The sequence below is a fragment of the Nilaparvata lugens genome, chromosome 13 (genome assembly GCF_014356525.2).
Source record: "Nilaparvata lugens isolate BPH chromosome 13, ASM1435652v1, whole genome shotgun sequence".
Taxonomy (NCBI): Eukaryota; Metazoa; Arthropoda; class Insecta; order Hemiptera; family Delphacidae; genus Nilaparvata; species Nilaparvata lugens.
Window position 1 is genome coordinate 11076136 of NC_052516.1, and position 21888 is coordinate 11098023.

General features: G+C 35.4%; 1 protein-coding gene across 1 annotated transcript in view; it reads left to right on the top strand.

Annotated features, from left to right (window-relative positions):
- The window catches only part of LOC111058531, a gene marked incomplete in the record, with an annotated part of 104729 nt that overhangs the window by 73947 nt on the left and 8894 nt on the right, over window positions 1–21888 (top strand). Inside the window, 8 exon segments of the mRNA XM_039439824.1 lie at window positions 1906–2160; window positions 8547–8668; window positions 10189–10354; window positions 11993–12130; window positions 12851–13031; window positions 16846–16910; window positions 18775–18855; window positions 21130–21283. Of these exon segments, the coding sequence (XP_039295758.1) occupies window positions 1906–2160; window positions 8547–8668; window positions 10189–10354; window positions 11993–12130; window positions 12851–13031; window positions 16846–16910; window positions 18775–18855; window positions 21130–21283 (1162 nt within the window).

The following is a 21888-nucleotide window of genomic DNA, read 5'->3' on the forward strand; positions in this document are numbered from 1 at the left end:
TAAAAATGCTCAAATGAAAAATGCAGGCGAGCGAAGCGAGCCTGCTGATTTCATTCTTGGACGATCCAGTGTATCAGTGAGATACAGTATAATCTCAACTTGATACACAACACCATAATTTGATACAAAACTTCCAAACGTTGAATGAATTCTACATATCATGGGATATCTTCTTATGCTATCTATTCTTCATGGTATAAGCCAGAATAAATATCGTAACTTACATGGAGAACTCTTATTCAATATAATATTCTCTCTACGACAGTATTCTGTATGCATACCCACATGATACTGTACCAATTCATTATGATACAGTATCATCTCAAGCTGATACAGAACTCCCAAACTATGAATGAATTCTACAAACCATGGGATACCTTCTTATGCTATCTTTATCTATATATATATAAGCGAAATGGCACTCACTCACTGACTGACTGACTGACTGACTGACTCACTCACTCACTCACTCACTCACTCACTCACTCGCATAACTAAAAATCTACCGGACCAAAAACGTTCAAATTTGGTAGGAATGTTCAGTTGGCCCTTTATTGGCGCACTAAGAAATCTTTTGGCAATATTTTAACTCTAAGGGTTGTTTTTAAGGGTTTAAAGTTCGTCTTTTAGCATGTATAATCTTCTTCTCCCGATCTCTTAATTATAATTGAAGCTTCCATATCATATGTTACTATTGAACTATAATCTAGATAGATTACCTCTTCGAAACAGTTGTTAACTGGCAACTAAATTAATAATTTTGTCAGGTTGGCATTAAGTTGAGTTGACTTTGTTAGGTTGGCACCAAGTTGAAGATTTAAATGCATTTATCGCGGGAAAATTGATCGGGCACTGCCACTTCAATCCTGGGAATATTATATTACTAACCGTCAGGCTCGCTTCGCTCGCCATATCCGTTTAGCCATACGTTTAGTCTGGACCTCCGACTGGATTGTTCTAACATATGATAAAAATGCTCAAATGAAAAATGCAGGCGAGCGAAGCGAGCCTGCTGATCTCATCCTTGGACGATCCAGTCGGGGGTTCAGGGGGCGGAGCCCCCTGGCTAGACGGATATGGCGAGCGAAGCGAGCCTGACGGCTAGTCTATGATATAAGCACTGAGGGAAAGAACCACTGCCTCCGTAAACAAAGCCGTAGTGCATTCGTGTGACGTCAGCACAGGTAGGGCTCCTACACCAATGAAAATTTGTTGATTTCAGCTGATATATATCAGCTAGTGTTTTTATTGGTGTAGGAGCTCTACCTGTGCTGACGTTACGCTCAACTACCTGTCATGCAGTATGGCTTTGTTTACGGAGGTAGTGAAAGAACACGGTATTTTTTTGTTAATACGTCGGTCTCGGCTGCCTAGAAAGCAGTCGTTAGGTCATGTCAGAGGCCCTGAAATTGATCAGTTGCGACCTGAAAACTCTGACACCAGACCTCAGCCAGCCAGGTCACACGATATTATTATTATTATGTGGTATAACCCAGAATATGTTGTAACTTACTACTATCATAGAGAAAGAATAGTGTAAGTAGATATCCCATGGTATAGGGCGTTTATGTCGCATCTTTTACTGTTATCTCAAGCCGATTACTGTCGATTATTGTCGTTTTTTACTGTTTTGACCGGGTAAGAGTATATGAACGGCACAATATGAGAGACTACAAGCGTCATAAAGCTTCACGGGAAAGAACTACGTGGACTATCGGCTTGAGATAACAGTAAAAGTTGCGACATAAACGCCCTATACCATGGGATATCTACTTATGCTATTGTTTCTCTATGCTACTATGTTGTAACTTGTAACTTACTATGAATAAAGAACTCCAATCTAATCTATTTCTCTTTCTCATTCTCGCTCTCAATTTCTAATCTGCTCTCTCTTTCCTGTGACAGCATTCTGCGTGCATACCCGCGACAGTCTGCACTCTCTCTGTCAGCTGATCACCGGAGACGCCCTTCTGTTCTCCATGTTCCGCGAGGATGGTGCAGCCGTAGCCTGTCCCTTCCGGGGAGGCCACACCTTCACCTACAACCGCGGCCACGGCGAGTGTCGATATCCGCTGTCGACCATCGACAGTTGCACGCACGAGAGTCGACTGCTCTTTCGATACCAGGCCTGTCCCGATGTGCATGCTACTGAGAGTGCTGGTAAGTCTAAGAAAGTCAGACAAAATTTAAAAAAAAATGTTAATTAGGGAGTAAACTCAGGGAATATAGATTGAAATATCGATATTTCGTTTAATCGATACACGGGAGAGTTGACTGCTCTTTCGATACCAGGCCTGAGATTGAGTGTATGCCACTGAGAGTGCTGGTGAATCTGAGAAAATCATATGAAAAACAAATTGTAAAATAATGCTGAGTCAGGGAAAATTATAATATTTATTTTCAAAGAAAGCATTCAGAAAATGTAGATTGAGATATCGATATTTTGTTAAATCGATACGCAGGAGAGTTGACTGCTCTTTCGATACCAGGCCTGATGTGCATGCCACTGAGAGTGCTGGTAAGTCTAAGAAAATTATACAAAATTAAAAATTAATGTTAGTTAGGGAATTTATTTGGGGGATATTTATTGAAATATCGATATTTTGTTGAATCAATACGCACGAGAGTCAACTGCTCTTCCGATACCAGGCCTGTCCCGATGTGCATGCTACTAAGAGTGCTTGTAACTCAAAGAAAATCTGAAAATATAAGAAAAATGTTAATAAAGAAGTGTATTTGAGTAATAAAGATTAAAATATAGATATTTTGTTTAATCGATATGCACGAGAGTCAACTGCTCTTTCGATATCTTGTCCCAATGTGCATATGCGCTACTGAGAGTGCTGTCGAGTTGAAGAAAATCTGACAAAATTGAAAATTAATGTTGGTTAGGGATTATATTCAGGGAATATTTATTGAAGTATCGATATTTTGTTTAATCGATATGCACGAGAGTCGACTGCTCTTTTGATATCTTGTCCCAATGTGCATGCCAATGAGAGTGCTGGTAAATCTAAGAAAATCAGACAAAATTGAAAATTAATGTTAGTTAGGGAGTATATTCAGGGAATATTGATTGAAATATCGATATTCTGTTGAATCGATACGCACGAGAGTCGACTGCTCTTTCGATACCAGGCCTGTCCCGAGGTGCATGCTACTGACAGTGCTGGTCAGTCAAAGAAAATTTGGGGAAAATGCAAAATTTGGGAAGAATCTGATTGAAAAAATGTTGGAATATCGATTTTCAAGGAAATCTCTCAGAGAATATCGAATAGAAATATCGATATCCAGTGTCGACTATTGATAGTCACATCGTAGTTCGTAGATTGCTGTGCAGGTATAAGAACTGTCTCCAAGTGAATGCTACTGTACTAGCCTACCTTAGTATAGAAATAATATTTAGCTCTCATAAAAAATATATAATAATATCTATCTTCTCTTGCTGGTAAGCTCAATCAAATCGGAAGATGATAGCGTAGATGATAAAATATAGCATGAGAATATCAAAAAATTCCAATTTGTAGAGATTTGAGTGAAATATTTTTGTTTTCAAATATCAAAATTCAAAATTTTTAGTTCAGTCATTAGTTTTGAAGTGGAAATTGGACTTTTTGAAGTGAAAGTGAAATCTTACCTTATCTGTTTTGAACTTTTATTTGTAAAAATTTGGGAGAAGACAGTTTTGGGCTATGCCTGTTGTCTTCTCCCAATCATACTATATTTATTATAATTATAATTTGTAATTGTCAATGGAATAAATAGATAAATAAATAAATATAGGGTGGTATATGCCATGGTTCCAATTTTCAATGTAAACTCAAGCCGATAGTCCTAGTAGTTGTTTTTGGTGAAGCTATGTGACGCTGGTAGTCTCTCATACTGTGCCCTTCTTACACTCTTACACACCCAACAACACAGTAATAATAAACAGTAGTCGACAGTAATCGGCTTGATTTAACAGAAATCGACTTGAAATCTCGAACAAAAACAACCTATATCATGTGATAGATATCTTCTTATGCTATGTTTTCTCTAGTGTGAAGTAAATTGATCTGTGAACTTTTTAATAGTTATTCAAATGTTCTAAATAAATAAAAATGTAAGATGGGACGTGAAATTCGAGGAAGAACTGTGGATGAAAGGAAAAAATAAAATGGAGAAAAGGAAAGAAGAGGGAGTTGGAGAACAAAAAAGGATGGAGAACAAGGAACAACAAGAAAAAAATGAATAAAAATATGAAATAAAAGAGACAGGGCTGAACAGTTTCTGACTTTAACAGAAAGGAAAGGAAAGAAAAAATAAAATGGAGAAAAGGAAAGAAGAGGGAGTTGGAGAAGAGGAAAGAAGAGGAAGTTGGAGAAGAAAAAAGGATGGAGAACAAGGAACAACAAGAAAAAAATGAATAAAAGTATGAAATAAAAGAGACAGGGCTGAACAATTTCTGACTTTAACAGAGAAAATTGAAACAAGACAGGTGTCGGTTGTTAGAAAATGCTTTGAGGAGCAGGAGTGAGGAGGAGAATGAGGAGTGACTAGAGGGGAACAATTTGGAGAAGAGGAGGAGAAAAAGAAGAGGAAGAAGGAAAAATATGATGATGAGAGGTGAAAGAGTGTTGGCACAAACTTATTTCGTTACTCCTCGTTACTCTGTTATCCTCCTCCTCCTCCTCATTTCTCTTTCACCCTTTGTTCTCCTCCTCACTTCTCCTCCATCCTAACACCAAATTTCTTCCAAAATGTCTACACTCACTCTCTCTCTCTCACGTCTTTTGAAACTTTTTGATTCAGTTGCTTCTGAACAGTTGAGACTAGTATAGAGATCTCAAACTTTGCAACTTTTATATTAACATCCTCTCCACTGTCTCGTCAACTTCCTCCACCTCCTCCTCCTCCTCCTTTTCCTCCTCCTTCTAATCATCAACATGTTCCTTCCTATACTTCTTTTTTCTTCTCCTCCTCTATCTTCTTCATCACCTTCTACGTTTTATTCTCCTTTTTCCCCATCTACTTCTTCTTCTCTTCCTTTATCTTCTCTTCTTCTTCTTCCTCCTTCTCGCCTTCTTCTTCCTTCTCCTCCATCATAATCTTCTTCTTCTTCCTCTTTCTCTTCTTCTCCTACTCCTCCTTCATCTTCTACTCCTCTCCTTCTTCTGCTCTTTCTTCATCACCTACTCCTTCTCCTCCTTCATTATCTTCTTCTTCTCCTCCTCCTTCTTCTTCTTCTTCTTGTTCTTCTTCATCTTCTCCTTCTCCATCTTCTTCTTCTTCTTCCCCTACTCCTTGTTCATCTTCTACTCCTACTCCTTTATCTCCTCTTTCTTGATCAGCTTCTCCTCCATCATCATTTTCTTCTTTCTCTTCTTCTTCTTCTCCTACTCCTTCTTCATCTTTACTCCCCCTCCTTCTCCTGCTCTTCCTTCATCACCTACACTTCCTTCTTCTACATTATCATCATCTTCTTCTTCTTCTTCTTCTTCTTCTTCTTCTTCTTCTTCTTCTTCTTCTTCTTTCCCCTTCACGCCTTCTTTTTTTCTCCCCCTTCTTCTTCTTCTACTCCTTCTCCTTCATCTCCTCTTTCTTCATCACCTACTCCTCCTCTCCTCCATCATCATCTTCTTCTTCCTCTTCTTCTTCTTCTCCTACTCCTTCTTCATCTTCTACTCCTCCTCCTTCTTCTGCTCTTCCTTCATAACCTACACATTTTCTTCTCCTTCTTCTTCCCCCTTCCCGCCTTCTTTTTCTTCTCCCTCTTCTTCTTCTACTCCTTCTCCTTCATCTCCTCTTTCTTCATCACCTACTCCTCCTTCTCCTCCATCATCATCTTCTTCTTCCTCTTCTTCTTCTTCTCTACTCCTTCTCATCTTCTACTCCTCTCCTTCTTCTCTTTCCTCATCACCTACTCCTTCTTCTCCTTAATCATCATCTTCTTCTTCTTCTTCTTCTTCTTCTTCTTCTTCTTCTTCTTCTTCCTCTTCTTCTTCTTCTCCTGCTCCTACTCCTTCCTCATCTCTGTCTCCTACTTCTCCTTCTCCGTCTTCTTCTTCTCCTCAGACGAAACTTGATTTCAATTAAATCGAGCGCTTGCTCCCTTAAGAAGAGAGGGATGGGGGTTGTGAGTTTAGCGGGTGGAAAGGGGGTAAAATTGAGAGTTGGCCATTTTCAATTCGTCATAATGAAAGTTGTTTGCTTCCCCGAAAGGCTATGCACCGTAAAATGACTTCTTCGAAATTCTCCACTATTCCAACAGACTTATAGACTGAATAGAGATAGAGATGTTACAAAGCAGAGTCTCTCTACTTCTTGATGTTAAAATATTGGGGGTCAATGAACGAATAAATAGATGAATGAATGAATGAATGAATGAAGAATGAATGACCTCTTACGCTCGTGAGTGTAATTTATGAATGTATGTGAATGAGAATGAATAACTATTGTTAAACGAAAATCCCAATTAAATGCTGTAAATCACCCCGAAGACTTCTGCTACTGCAAATATTGACAACAGGGTAAACAGCTAGATGGCTAGATGGCTTCCCGGGCTTACAAATAATTTTTGAATAGTAGCGCTCATCGAAATTCCATCTAGCTGTTTACCCTGTTGTCAATATTTGCAGTAGCAGAAGTCTTCCGGGTGATTTACAGCATTTGCTTGTTATTTTCGTTTAATAATTATTATTCATGAATTAGCATTTGAACAAATGCAACTTCAAATTTATCCATCTGTTGAATGAGAATGATATTACAAACAAAGAAATATTGAAGAAAAAAAGGGTACTATGAAATTATCTTTCATTAATTAACAAAATTTATGAAAATTGGAATTAGTGGAAGTTGGACTTTTTGAAGTGAAAGTGAAATCTAAACCTTATTCTTTTTTGAAACTTTTATCTGTAAAAATTGTATCTGTTAAAACAACGAATATTGAAGAAAAAAAGGGTACTATGAAATTATCTTTCATTAATTAACAAAATTATGAAAAGGAATTAGTGAAAGTTGGACTTTTTGAAGTGAAAGTGAAATCTAAACCTTATTCTTTTTTGAAACTTTTATCTGTAAAAATTGTATCTGTAAAACAAAGAATATTGAAGAAAAAAAGGGTACTATGAAATTATCTTTCATTAATTAACAAAATTTATGAAAATTGGAATTAGTGGAAGTTGGACTTTTTGAAGTGAAAGTGAAATCTAAACCTTATTCTTTTTTGAAACTTTTATCTGTAAAAATTTGACAACAAGCAGGCATAGCCCAAAACTGTCTTCTCCCAATCATATTATAATTTTGATCTGTAATTGCCAATGAAATAAATAAATGAAATGAAACATTATTGAAGGGATCCCAAATCAATTAAATTATTAAAAAACTAGCTTAAAACCGTTCTCTGCAAGGGTTTAAAATGGAGATTCAAGTTCAAGGTTCCTTTCAAGGAATCTTTCAAGAAAGATAAAGTACAAAGAAATATTCGTACAAGTCTCTTTAAAGGAAAGATTCAAGGTTCAAGGGATCAAAAACTTGGCCCACTGATATCTTGAATAATAATAATAATAGGCCTATAACTATCCTCGGTAAATTAAGAATCTATATGCAAAATTTCAAGTTAATCAGTTGAGTAGTTGAGACGTGATGATGCGTCATTCGTGAATTTCACATCCCCTACGTGTTTAAGCCATCCTTTTCTTTTATTATAGTATAGATTGATGGATACATTATAGTTTTATATTCTCCTTCTTCTTCTTCTTCTTCTTCTTTTCTTCTTATCTTCTCTTCTTCTTTTCTTCTTCTTCTTCTCTTCTTCTTCTTCTTCTTCTTCTTCTTCTCTTCTTCTTCTTCTTCTTCTTCTTCTTCTTCTTCTTCTTACTTCTTCTTCTCTTCTTCTTATTCTTCTTCTTCTTCTTCTTCTGCTTCTTTTCTTCTTCTTCTTCTTCTTCTTCTTCTTCTTCTTCTTCTTCTCTTCTTCTCTTCTTCTGCATGCAGTGATGCATGCAATTAATATCTCAATCTAACTTGATAAAAAATCAGCAGTCGTGTGGACTATTCATTGCAAGCGATGAGGCATGCAATATTGATAGCTCGAAGTAGCGCTTATTATTTTTTTCTCCCGACTTTTCTCTGCTTTCAACTTTGTGGGTTTCTGATGATAGTAGCATAGTTGTTCACAACAAATTATCAGCATTGTAATGCCAATAATTGTAATTAATTTATAAATAGTCATTATAATCAATATTAATAGTTATTGTCGATAGAGCAACCCAAACAGCCATTAGTTTTTTATACACCTATATGTCGCCGACACGTCAGTACAGGACATAATTCACTCTGATGGAGGCTGTGGTTTCACACTGCGCAAGGTCTACTGTTCACAGAACTACTAGTAGATTATGGAAATGAGTGAGTTTCTCCACATTTTAATATGATCAACAACTTTGTCGAATTCTATAAAATATGAAACTAGCGTTAATGATTCTATTTTTTTACGATACTGCTCCCTAATTATTCAATTGCTCAATATAATAATTATTAATTTAATTCTTATTAATTTTTTTCAGTTGAAGAGTTACAGTGTCTAGCAACATGGAAAGAAGGATCTTTACGATATCTAGTGGGGAAAGTACATCACAGCCATGCCACTTCCAACGAAGAACGGTTCAGATGTTTTGTCTGGGAAAAGGTGAGATAAATTCTCAATAATCAATCACATTTCATCATAAAACTAAATTAAAACTAATTGAAACTAAATTAGGAAATCGAAAAATTCTTGGGCAATAACCTGTTTTTTCCGAACGTTGTATTGTGTCTTCTGACCTAATAAATAAACAAATAAAATTTTAAATTCTGCTTTAATAATTCAGAAAAACAAAAGTTTTCATCAAAGTATACATCAGTTATCTAGAAATTACAAGAAAACGGACTGTTTTATTGGAAAATTGTACAAGACAAAATTTGTTTAAAATATTGATATCTACAAATTATAATGAGAAAAAATTTTCTCATAAAACCACAAATAAAGCCAAAATCTATGAAAAACCAAAAATCCCAATACTCAATTTTCTAGTGTTTTGATAATTCTAGCTGAACGGTGAATGCTGTGGGCGATTGAAAGCCAGAGCTGATCCAGCCAGCCTAGCCGAGTTGAGAAATTGAGAGCAGCGCTCATGCTACCTTGCGGCAGAAATTTGTACTAGACTGCTCACTTGTGGACAGCTTGCAGCATCTAGCGGCAATAAATGTAACTAAATCGACAGTGGGCTTTCATTGAGGGAGTACAGTTTCAATTTCGGCCAGAGAATTTGGTTTGTGATGGAGCAAGCCCTTCTTTAACTTGAAATTATGGCTCAACGCTTGGTTTTACGACAAAATAATACTGAAGATTATTTGTAGATAATTGTTTGATCTATATTTTGTATCATATATAGTTTTTGATATGATTCACCGTTCAGACGGGAAACCAAGAAAACTGGAGAACAACATACAATTTTTTGGCTGATACAGAATTTTTCACAAATTCTGAGAATTTGTGAATTGACAGTAAAATTATACTGAAAATAGTTTGTAGATGATAATGATGATCATCATAATCTTTTTCTTCCTCATCATCTTCTATCTTTTTCATATTCTTCACCATAATCTTCTCTTGACTTTTCTTCTCTCTCCTTTATATTTTCCTTGTTCTCTTCATATCATCTTCATTTTCATCTTCTTCTACTTCCTCTTCTCCTTCACCTCATCTCGTTTTGTTCTTCTCCTCATTCTCCTGTCTCTATCTTCTTCTTCTTCTTCTTTTTCTTCCTCTTCTTATTCTCCTCCTCCTTCTCATGTCTCTATCATTATATTGTTCTTATTCTTGTTCTTTTCCTGTTTCTCCCCCTTTTTCTCTTCCTTCTTCCTCTTGTTTTCCATCTTCTCCCCCTCGCCTACGGTACTGTCTTCTTCTCCTATCCTTTCCTGTCATCTTCCACTGTTTCCTCTTTTACTTCTTCTTCCTCTTCTTCTTCTTCTTTTTATGTTTTCTTCTTCTTCATCTTCTCTAGTGGTGCCTACAACTGTAGTGTCCTGCCATTCCCGTTGAATTAAATCTCACTATATAGTTATCTATAACAGTTATCTGGCACTATAGTGTTGGTTATTATTGTCTTAATCATTCATTTATTGCTAACCTTGATTAAAATTGACTGTATTGTGTTTGATTAGGTGACACTAAATGACGCCGATCAGCCATTGGACGAGGGTGGACCTCCACGTCAGCGACTGCCGGACGACATGAGTGCAGACTACAGGGTTGCCCAATCAGGGGATGCCACCTGTAATGGACTTTTCAGCCCCCTCGAGGGATCCAAGACTATGACGCTCAAGAAAGGTAACAAAATATAATTCACCTGAAATGACTTAATTATTCGAAACATCTGAGCCATTCTCCCATGTATAGTACGATGTCTATTCGTCTGCTTCCAAACAAACAAATCTTGAGTATGTATCTTTTTTCAGTTCCCAACCTATAGTTTTAATGAAATAATTTAATACTTTGACAGAGTATCTGTATTGTTAAATTGTGCTATATTTTTATAGATCAATTGTTAAATATAATTTCTTCAATATTTTTCCATTAGATTTTCAGCAGGAGGTTTCATAACTTTTCCAAAATGTCTCTCTCATTATTGAGGTCTACAATAGATTCATTGTGAAATGTGACAACTGTAATACTAATTTTTTCTTGATATTCTATTAGAATTTTACTGAAATTATTATTCTCATTGTACTGTGAATGCAATAGGTTTGACAAGACCTGGCATTTCAATAAATAATATCCTACTATATTAAGCGAGCAATTACTTCATTTTTTTATATATCTGGTTATTTTTGAATCTGGTTATTTATTTTTAACGGATCTCGAAAACGGCTATAATGATTTTCACGAAATTTGGAACATAGTAGGTTTATGATATAAAGATTCGATTGCACTAGGTCTCATCCTTGGGGAAACTCGCTGAACGACATTAAAAGGATAATTCATCCTTGGCTGAAACAGCTGTGGATAGTGAAAAAGTGAGTAGGCGAGTGAGTATGTGAAAAATTAAAATATCGCATCCCCGAAATTTATAAGATGGCATATAGCCAGCTGTGAAATATGAACACGATCATTTTAGAGAATTATTGTGTTCCGGTTATCAATAAATTAAAATAACGAGCGAAGCTCGTTACCCTGATATTTGATATCTAAAGGTGCGTACAGTTATACGCGCCGCGAACATGAGCAATTCACTTTTTATCAGCTGATGCCAAGCTTTTTATACCTATATCTTATACCGTTTCTGTAAAAATACAGATATAGATAGTCAGCTGATTAAAAGTGAATTGCTCATGTTCGCGGCGCGTATATCTGTACGCACCTTTAGATATGAATAACAGGGTAACGAGCTTCGCTCGCTATTTTTATTTATTGATAAACGGGACACAATAATTCTCTAAAATTATCGTGTTCATATTACAAGTTGCTGTAAAAGTTTGATTAAAAGTGAATTGCTCATGTTCGCGGCGAGTATATCTGTACGCACCTTACAGCTGGATACAGACTTATGCGCCACATGCATTTCACTCCTCATCAGCTGGTCATAACGGTACCTCACTGTTTCTGTACAAATACAGATATAATTAGAATAGCGTATGGCCCGCCGCAAAGTAGACCCACGCTAATCCACGAAAAGCAACCCACGCGGTGGGATGTTTTGTAAACCATTGCTATAGAATTATTCATAATCAATGGGCTGACAAGTGGATTATTCATTGCATGTATTACACACAGATGTCTGGAGAAGCTTAGCACCGGTTACACAACATCCCACGGCTTGGGTTGCTTTTTGTGGGTCTACTTTGCGGCGGGCCTGAGAAGTAAAATGCGCAATAAGTCTGTACTCACCTTTGCACAATTACATACTTCTCAAACATGTTTTTATAGTTTGTGAATTTATTTTTAACTTGTTTTCGTTTTGATTTTCAGCGGCAGCGACGTCTAAATGCCGATTCCCGCCCTGGTTGACGGCGTTCACACACTGGCACACTCTGGATTACGCACGCACCTACCTCTTCCATCATCGCAACACCACTCTGCATATTGCCAACACAACCACCACTAACGGTGAGTCTCCTACATTAAAACTATTAAGGGCCAAGCCACACGAGGCTTTTCTCATGCGTTTCAGATGAGTCGGCAGGGCAGGAATTTCACTGCCAGCGCCAATCTAATCAGCCAATCGGAGAGCATAGTCGAGGGGATATTCCTACCCTGCCGATTTGTTTGAAAAACGCCTGAAAGACACGCTTTTGTGGCCTCGTGTGGATTGGATTTGAATTTATTTCTATATTGTTGATCTATCGTTGATTAGTTATAAGGAAATATAGATTCATGGAGATATGGTAATATCGTTACTATTCATCATTCTTTATTCTTTATTGATTCTTTGATTCATATAATAAATAAATGATCAAAATGATAGGGAGAGAAAAAGTAAGGTAACCTTGCGCTATTCCTGCACCAAATTTAGATAAGGTTTATCATTATCGTTTAATAATATAGTTCAGTCACTGATAAAGATGGGGCCACACCTGCAATGCATAGTTTTATTTATTTATTTCTTCATTTTTACAATGTGATAATTTCCACTGACTCTAACAAGACCAATAGTGCTACAAAACAAAAAAAGCACTGTACATGAATAAACTATAAGTATCAATGTAGCCTAAAACTATAGTGAGGTCCACGTTATAATGGCAGTGAAGAAAAAAAAGAGAACAACGTTGCCATAAAAATGAATCCTCATCAAAGTCATGTCACGACTAATATCCTTCTTTTGCTTAGCAGCCCAGCAAGTTGGCAACAGCGACAGTGCACCACTTGGCAACAGCGCACAGCTGACAGCAGCCAGCACGCATGCGCAGACCATGATGGATGGACAACAGGACATCAGGGTGGTCTGCACTGAGCTCAAAGCTGTTTCAACAGAAGTGGCGCAGTTGGTCGGTCATTATACCATGGGCTGGTGAGTGATTGATTGATTGATTGATTGATTAATACAATAAGTGAGTACATCATCAAAATTATAGGGATAGAAAGAATAGGTAACCTTGTGCTATTCCTCTCCCAAATTTAGATAAGGTTACACGTACATAGATACTAGGCCCAAGTCCAAACATTTGAAAACAGAAAAGTTTGAATTTAAGCTGCGTTTACACTAACTTAAGTTACTAACAAAATGCTTATTTTTTTGTCCTTATAGATTCTATTAGATTAAACGGAGCTTGACAAACACATCATGTGAATGATAAGTTATGAACAATTTAGATTATGTTCTATGAGAATCACCCGTTAGAAATCTGAGCATTGTGTCAGAAGCTATAAGTGTTTGAAATTTTGATCCTTGAGGTGTCCTTAAGCGCGCCTCTCCACTAGGAAATACTGAAATGAAGTGCATCTAACGGGTGATTCTCATAGAACATAATCATATGAACTTATGTCATTGTGCGAAATATCAATGTGAGGACAATGTAGTTGGTGATGATGGTTGAAGCTGAAAATTGGGTGTTTTTCACAATACAAGGAGCAATGTTGTAAGGTGTACCTGGAAATCTATTTGAGATAGAGCGCTTTCCCTAACCTCAGATTGTAGAGCACAAAAACACCCCAGAGGGATTTTGAATAATTACATCTAAATGTTAACAATCGGAAGATATTGTTGATCAAAAACTAAAATTCATCAAAATTATTTTTTCTTCAATTTCACTCATTTTTGGAAAATCATAACTCAGTACTCATTAAAGATAGAGAGTTTTGAATGATCTCATTTTATTCAGAATTTTATAATCTAAAAAGAAGGTGGGAGCAAATTTTTCTGTCCGATTGAAGATTTGGCAGAAATAGCTGAAAACTGGAAAAAATACGAGGTTTTTGGGCCACTCTGTATTAGCACAAGGAAATTGATTCTGGACTTCTCTCATGTACCCAAATAATTTGAAAAATCAGAACTACAATATAAATTGCATGCACCAATGTATATAGTGACTGGACTAACTTGAAACTGTAAAATAATTATTACTGTAACTTTGAAAATTTGTATATAGGTACTTTAATTTAAATAGCACAAATTGAAGTCTATTATTGAAGTCCAATATTAAGGTATACTGAGAAATGAACCCTCATTCTGTAGGTTGTAGGTATACCGTATAATATTATTGAGATAGCGGGGTAAGCATAAGAGATTATGATTCATATGATAGTAACTGCAGCATTTTTTCGAAATTCCAACACAACGGTCAAAATAATTGTAGATCACAACATTATCTACAAATAATTTCCAATAAGTTTTTACTCTAGAATCGATTAGTTGAGCAGTAATAATTTCGAGTTGAATATGTTTATTACCAATGGATTGTTGATTATCAACTCTCATCAATTTATAAGATGTTTGAGGCTTTTAGATGTTTAATTCAAGATGTTTGAGGCTTGAATATTAATAACCATCAGGTTTAGAATGTGTGATCATTAGATTTCAGGGTTGATTCGTCCAGAATCATCTTTTAAATTGATTAACTTTGAAATTTGTTCTTATACTCATTGCCGTTTGGTTGGTCTCGTGTGAAAGATTCTGTTAGTTACTTAGTTTCCAGTTTTACGATCATTTTATTCATCTATTGGAATTGAATATTAGTTAGTGGGAAGATTTTCATGAATTCTACTCATTTTTAGCATTAAAATTCTCCAAAATACCTCTGAAACTGATAAAGTTCTCACGTCCAACGCTTTGAAGTCAGTTTTCGAATCTCGTTCCAAACTGTAAACTTAGTTACACTTTCTGCCGCTAGATGCTGCAAGCTGTCCACAAGTGAGCAGTCTAGTGCAAATTTCTGCCGCCAGGTAGCATGAGCGCTGCTCTCAATTTCTCAACTCGGCTTGGCTGGCTAGATGAGCTTTGGCTTTCAATCGCCCACAGGATTTGGCTTCTATTGGCGCAAGCACTTCTTTTACTTGAAATTACAGCTTAATGCTTGGTTCTACAACAAAATGTCACTAAACATTATTTGTAGAAAATAGATTGGTCTACAATTAATGTAATATACAATTTTTCGATACGAGTTACCGTTCAGCTGGAATTATCAAAACACTGGAAAATCGGGTATAAGGATTTCAGGCTTTTCATGGATTTTGGTTTTATTTGTTATTTTATGAGAAAATGTTACTCCACATCATCTGTAGATAACTATATTTTGAACAAATTTTGTGTCCTATAGTTTTGCAATTTAACTAGCCGTTTGGTCGTAATTTCAAGATAACTGATGTACACTTTGATGAAAATTTTTGGTTTTCCTGAATTATTATAATCAAAATTTGGAATTTTATGATGAAATATGATTGATGACGGGGATTTATTCTCATTTTTCCCCAGACGAAAGATCTAAAGCGTTTTTCCTTGGAAGTGGCATGAATGTGATGTAATTTTCCTACTAGATCCTTAATTCTTTCCATATTGCTATAGTGAGGTCCACGTTATAATGGCAGTGTTTGATTAGCAATGGTATTGCTGCTATCCTTGTCTATCATTCAACAAAGCGGATAGCGCTATTCCTTTTCGCTTTGCTCTATGCCAGATCGTCTATAACAATGTAGAATTGATAATAATAAACAAAATATTGCATCTTAATTATAATTTATATGTAAATTCATTATGAAACTTATTAAAATTATAATTTTTCGCGTAATAAAAATATATAGTTTGTTATTTAATCGAGAATGAACAGTTAATATTACATCAATAAACGGGTATCAGCTACCGTCTATATAAGGCATTGACAAGACAGAGGATCGGCAACGTTGTTCTCTTATCTTTCGCCACTTTAAATTTAATTTCAATTTAATTTCACTGTCATAATAATAACGTGGACCTCACTATAGAATATATCGATTGATGACTATGAATTTCTATTTTTTTTCAAAATCCAACGATCCCCTCATTCATATCATAACCATATCAACCACTTTCAAAAAACTGATTCAATCATTCACTCATCATCCATTTCTCATGAGTCGTTGAAATTTGAAATTAATTTAAAAATCTAAATTTGAAAATCTACTTTGTAAAATCACTTGCGGACTGAAAATGTGAATTGAAGAGCTACAAGACTTAACCTCTTTTAGACTATGTGTTATCTGAATGTGGGAAAGGAGTATAGCACAAGGTTACCTTATTTTTCCTCTCCCTATTCTTTGATGATGTGCTTATTGTATAAATGAATAAAGGACAAAGAATTTGCCGAAAAATCTATACATTACAAAAACTTGAAATAGACTAGTCCAAGTCTAAAGGTGCGTACAGATTTATGCGCCGCGAACATGAGCAATTATTCACTTTTAATCAGCTGATGCCAAGCTTTTTATATATGTATCTTACCGTTTCTGTAAAAATACAGATATAGTCAGCTGATTAAAAGTGAATGCTCATGTTCGCGGCGCATATCTGTACGCACCTTAACAGAAACACAATATAAATTAATTATAAACACACATATTGTACTTAGTTTTTTTATGTTTCAATTCTACGTTACAGATATTGGCTGCTTGTATGTCTTTTGATTTTGGCAATAAATACTTTCAATTTCAAAAAAAAAAAAATATATATATATATATATCTTAAACTAAGAAATAACATGAAATAAAACTTGAAAACCTCAATAGAAAATCATGAAAACCTCATTGTGATATTCCTGTGTAACTCGCTTTGTTGAATGCATTACTACCATTGTCAAATTATACTATTATAGATGAAGGTGAATTTTGAAACTAATTATTTCGTTTTATTTCAGCCAAAATGGTTTCATGTGCATGATGTTCTACAAGAGGGACAGCCATGTAATTGAACTACAAACCGGTAAGTGAATTCGTTAATTACATAATCACTAATTGAACATACTCAAATAATCGACAAATTGAATTTTATCACAGTTCTAAAAAATCTAGAGTCTAGGACACTGGTTGTAGAAATTCAAGAAGTATGAAGCATTTATTTACAGCTAGCGGTAGCCTAATAATAACTTGAGAGCTAGCTAGATTATTCTAACTTAAGATAATGAAAATCCAAGGCTCAACTCACACTTAGGCGACTGAGGTCGAGAAGAGACTCGACTCTAGTGGAGAGCATGTGTTTCCAAATGGTGATACTCAGACCAGTCGATTCTTGTCTCCGCGACTGTCACCATTTGAAAACATATGCTCTCCACTAGAGTCAATAAGTCTCTTCTCGACCTGAGTCGCGTAAGTGTGAGTTGAATCTTAGATTATGCTCCGTACAAAATTACTTCTGACTTGGAGGAATATGCGGCGCAGAGAAATGGAGGGAGATCAGCCAATTACAGTGATGGATTGAGTCATAGGTGGAAGCGCAGTTGTCAATTTGTCGATCAGAGTCAGTCGAGTCAGTGCTTGGGAGTCAGAGAGGAAACTTCCTAAGCTTAACCACAGAATACAGCCTACATCTTCTTGTATTCTGTGGTGGTTCAACATGAGCGCTTGAATACTCACTGGAGATTAGAAAACGCTGGCCGGTTCAGAACGGTGAAATAGCCGCCGTTGTATTTCTGTCGCTGTATGTCTTCTCTTCTGCGCATGTCCAAGTAAGAAGTAATTCAAATAGAAATATAAATCTCAGTACCCTTTTAGATTATTCTTTTAAAAGACTCGCATTGTGAAAAAAATGGGAATACTGCAAATAATTGTATTATTCTTCAATGTTGTTTTCTATCACGAACTGCTTATTATTAAATCACTTTTTGCTTTTAGAAAAAACGACTAGCAGTCAGATATTTTACAATAAAAGGTTGACAACCAAGAAGATGGCGGTACTGCCGAAAGATCTCGTTGTCCAGTGAGTGATTAATTCATTTATTGTAAAATATCTGACTGCTATTCGTTTTTTCTAAAAGCAAAAAGTGATTGTATTAATTGCCGAGCTGTTGAATAAAATATTAGACACCATACAAAACGGCAAAACTACTCAACCTAAAGGCCTTTTCTCACCGAGTTTGCAGACGTCGTCGACGTCCGGGACGTTTTTAAAAAAATAAATCTAGTCTGCAAACTAGCGCATGCGCAGAAATACTTTTGAACCACGTGCTTAGCTCCCTCTCATAGAGTGAAATGTGGTTATTTGACTGAAACGTCAGTGGATGTTTACTATGTTGCTAGGCGGTGTGAGAAGGGCGCGTCGTGGACGTCGGCGAACGACGTCCACGACGTCTGCGACGCCGGTGTGAAAAGGCCTAAATGCAGTGAATTTAGTGTTCAAAATGCTTGAAACGTGTGTTTTAATAAAAAAATAATGCCCCCCATACCTCCCTTTCCAGGTGGAAGTAACCCCCTAGATCCCCCTGCTGTTGGACTACCGCCCCCTTCTTACAGCTATCGTAAGACCGCCCCTGTTGAAAATGACCCTAATGTCTGAAACATATCTTGTGATAAAATAATTTAGAAGGTACTAAGATTTATATTTATATTCGTATTGGAAGTAGCCCTAAAGAAAAAAGACAAAGAGTAATTTGTACAGAGTGTAGGAACTCTTGAAATTTGTATTTTAGAATAGGAACTAGGCTATCATAAGAATGAATAAAACTATCAAGATTCCCTGCTATTTCATTGTATAATTGTGGTGTTGATGAAAAAGTACTAGAGGTATGGTATTGAATATATTTTCAGAAATAGGTAATTAATATTATAAATCTGTTTTACATACTCCTCAGGTACACCAACAAGAAGATTGGAAGAAGCATGTACTGGTCCTTACTTTGACAGGACCACAGCCTCCTACATCACGCTAGTCAGTAAGTTCTTCAAAAATGTTTTTAAACATTGAATTTGATCATTGCAACTGAGCCTATTCATATAATTAAATAGAAATACTCAAAAATTGACAATTTCTTAGTATTTCTATTTAATATGAATAATTACCACGATATCAACTTCACAGAAAGTGAAAAAAAAAACTATATTTTATATAACCATGTTTTTTTAATACTGTCTCTGATTTCAATGAAATAATCAGTATAAAATAATTCCTATTGAATATCTATACTTCATATAAATGCAGCTGCAAACATAAAATTTGCAATTTTTCAATTGCCCATATCTCCTGAACGGTAATAGGTACTTTGTGACAATACTTGAGGACTGAAAATTTTGTGAATTGAAGAACTAGAATACTTGACCTATTTCGGACTATATGTGTAACCTAATCTAAATTTGGGAGAGGAATAGCACAAGGTTACCTTATTTTTCCTCTCCCTATTATTTATGATGTATCCTAGTTATTGTATGAATGAATAAAGGAAAAATGGATAAAGGCCTACACAATATGTGAGTACCTCTGTGAATGATTTGGTATTTTAATGTAGCAAAAACTCTTGGTCCATTCATCTCTTCATCATCATACTTAATATTTTCGGGATTGAAATTTATTCTGTGAAATTAAACTTTGTTTTCGGTTTTTTCGAAAGTTCAATTCCTATACATGTGTGGGATAGGATATTCACGAATGACGTATCATCACGTCTGAACTACTGTACTGATTAACTTGGAGTTTTGCTTATAGATTCTAAATTCACCGAGGATGGTTACAGGCCTATTTTCAATTCTTCAAGATTCAATTCAAGTTTTCAGTTTGTCAAGCTTTCAATTGTGGGACACCGATAACCTGCTAGTCTCCAATAAAACAAGAGCTCTATTAAACAGACGGAAATTACTGAGATATTGCAATTATTCAAATGCTAATGAATCAATTATTATTAAAAGAAAATCCAAATTAAATGCTGTAATTCACCCCGAAGACTTCTGCAAATATTGACAACAGGGTAAACAGCTAGATGGAAATTCGATGAGCGCTACTATTCAAAAATTATTTGTCAGCTCGGGAATCGAACCCAGTACCTCCTAATTGCCGGTCAGGAATGCTTACCCTAACACCAAACTGACAATCTCTGGATAGCAGCGCTCATTTTATACGAAGCCACAGCGGCCAGCCAGTCTACACATGGAAATAACTGAGATATTGCAATTATTCAAATGCTAATGAATTGATTATTATTATTAGACGAAAATCCAAATTAAATGCTGCAATATGGGTTAGTGGTATGGGGAGGAGCGTATCATGTTTTCATGAATAAAAACTTTACATCTCAAAAAATGATAATAAAAGCAATTCTTAATAAGCCAAGGGCTTTTTCTTGTAGTGAAACATTTGCCGAATTTAAAGTGATGACAGTACGTCAATTTATATAAAGAAACTTCTCTATTATGCATGGATGAGGAAGATGAATTTACAGTGAATAATAACGTTCTATGTATAACCTGAGAGTTACATCTCATACATTTATAATATCAACTATTCAGATTTGATAATAGTGCGAAGACAATTGGGGTATCTTAGCTCAAAAATAATAAATATCATGCCAAATGCATTGTCAGAATATCTTTCTAATAGGGGCAGACAGAGGATGGAACGATAAATAAGTGGGTGATACAAAAAATTTTCTTCGACATCAGTCAAATATTATAATTACTAGTAATTTATTGTTAACTTAGATTTTTGTAGCTTTGATTATTAGTAAATAAATTTTTATATTGTCTAAACAGCTGATACTCTCACTCAGCGGTCAGGGTTTTGCCCTTGCTGGGTGGTGACTATGATTAAAGACTATGATTTGGTATTTTAATCATTCTAAATTCAAAATTTCTAGCTAATATATATTCTTGGACAGAACTTTGAACTTTAAATTTCCTCAGTAAAAACATAGGCCTAAACTATTTTTTTGGACAATTTCATTATTATCAAAATTGGGAAAGAATAGTTTTAGGCTATGCCTGTTGTTCTATCCCAATCATATTCATATGATTTGTAATTCTATCAACAAATAAATAAATGATAAATGGTGCCATGTAATTTTAATTTATTTGTAAAATAGCATAATATTATAATCTAGAATATTTCTTTTGTAAGTTTTTTATTTTGTATTTTGTTTTTATGGGCAATAAAAATGTTTAAAAAAAATGCTCTATTAAACATTTGGAAAAATAGTTCATATTTTTTTCTCATTTTCTAGCGTCAAATCCGGAGCAACGCAAATGTCCGCATTTCGGGAGATACTCAGTGAGTGGAGTGACAAAGAGAGACCAGCTTCGCGCTCGCTCCCACGAGATACAATCGCATCCCATCGATCTGATTGGCACGCTCTCTCACTCCTACGCCAATCAGAAGTGAGTATTCTAGAATAGCAATCAAATCAAATAGCTTTTTATACACAAAATCATTATACGAATTTATAAAATTCATTTAAACATTGTGAATATCCTAAACAAAGACTTGAGTCTGTGAGTGGAGAGTGCAGAATTTTGAATAGCAGAGTAGACTATATTCATAGTGAGGCCGACGATATAATGGCAGTGGAGAAATATAGGAGAAAGACGTTGTCAATCCTCTGTCTTGTCAATGCCTTCTAAGACGGTAGTTGATACAGGTTTATTGATGTAATATTGACTGTTCATCTCTTTAAAATAATCAACTATATATCATTAAACAAGAAATATTATTTTTCAATAATCTCATAATTAAGATGAAATATTTTGTTAATTTATTATCAACTCTACATGTTAACAGACGATCTGGCAACAGAGCAAAGCGAGAAAGAGATAGCACTATCCACTTTGTTGAATGATAGACAAGGATAGAAATACTATTGTTAATTAAATACTGCATTATAACGTGGACCTCACTATAGATTAGAATTGTAGAGGGGGAAAGATCTTATTGGCAACTTTCTCAATATTTCCCGCACTGAGTGGGAAACAAGAATGTTATTGGA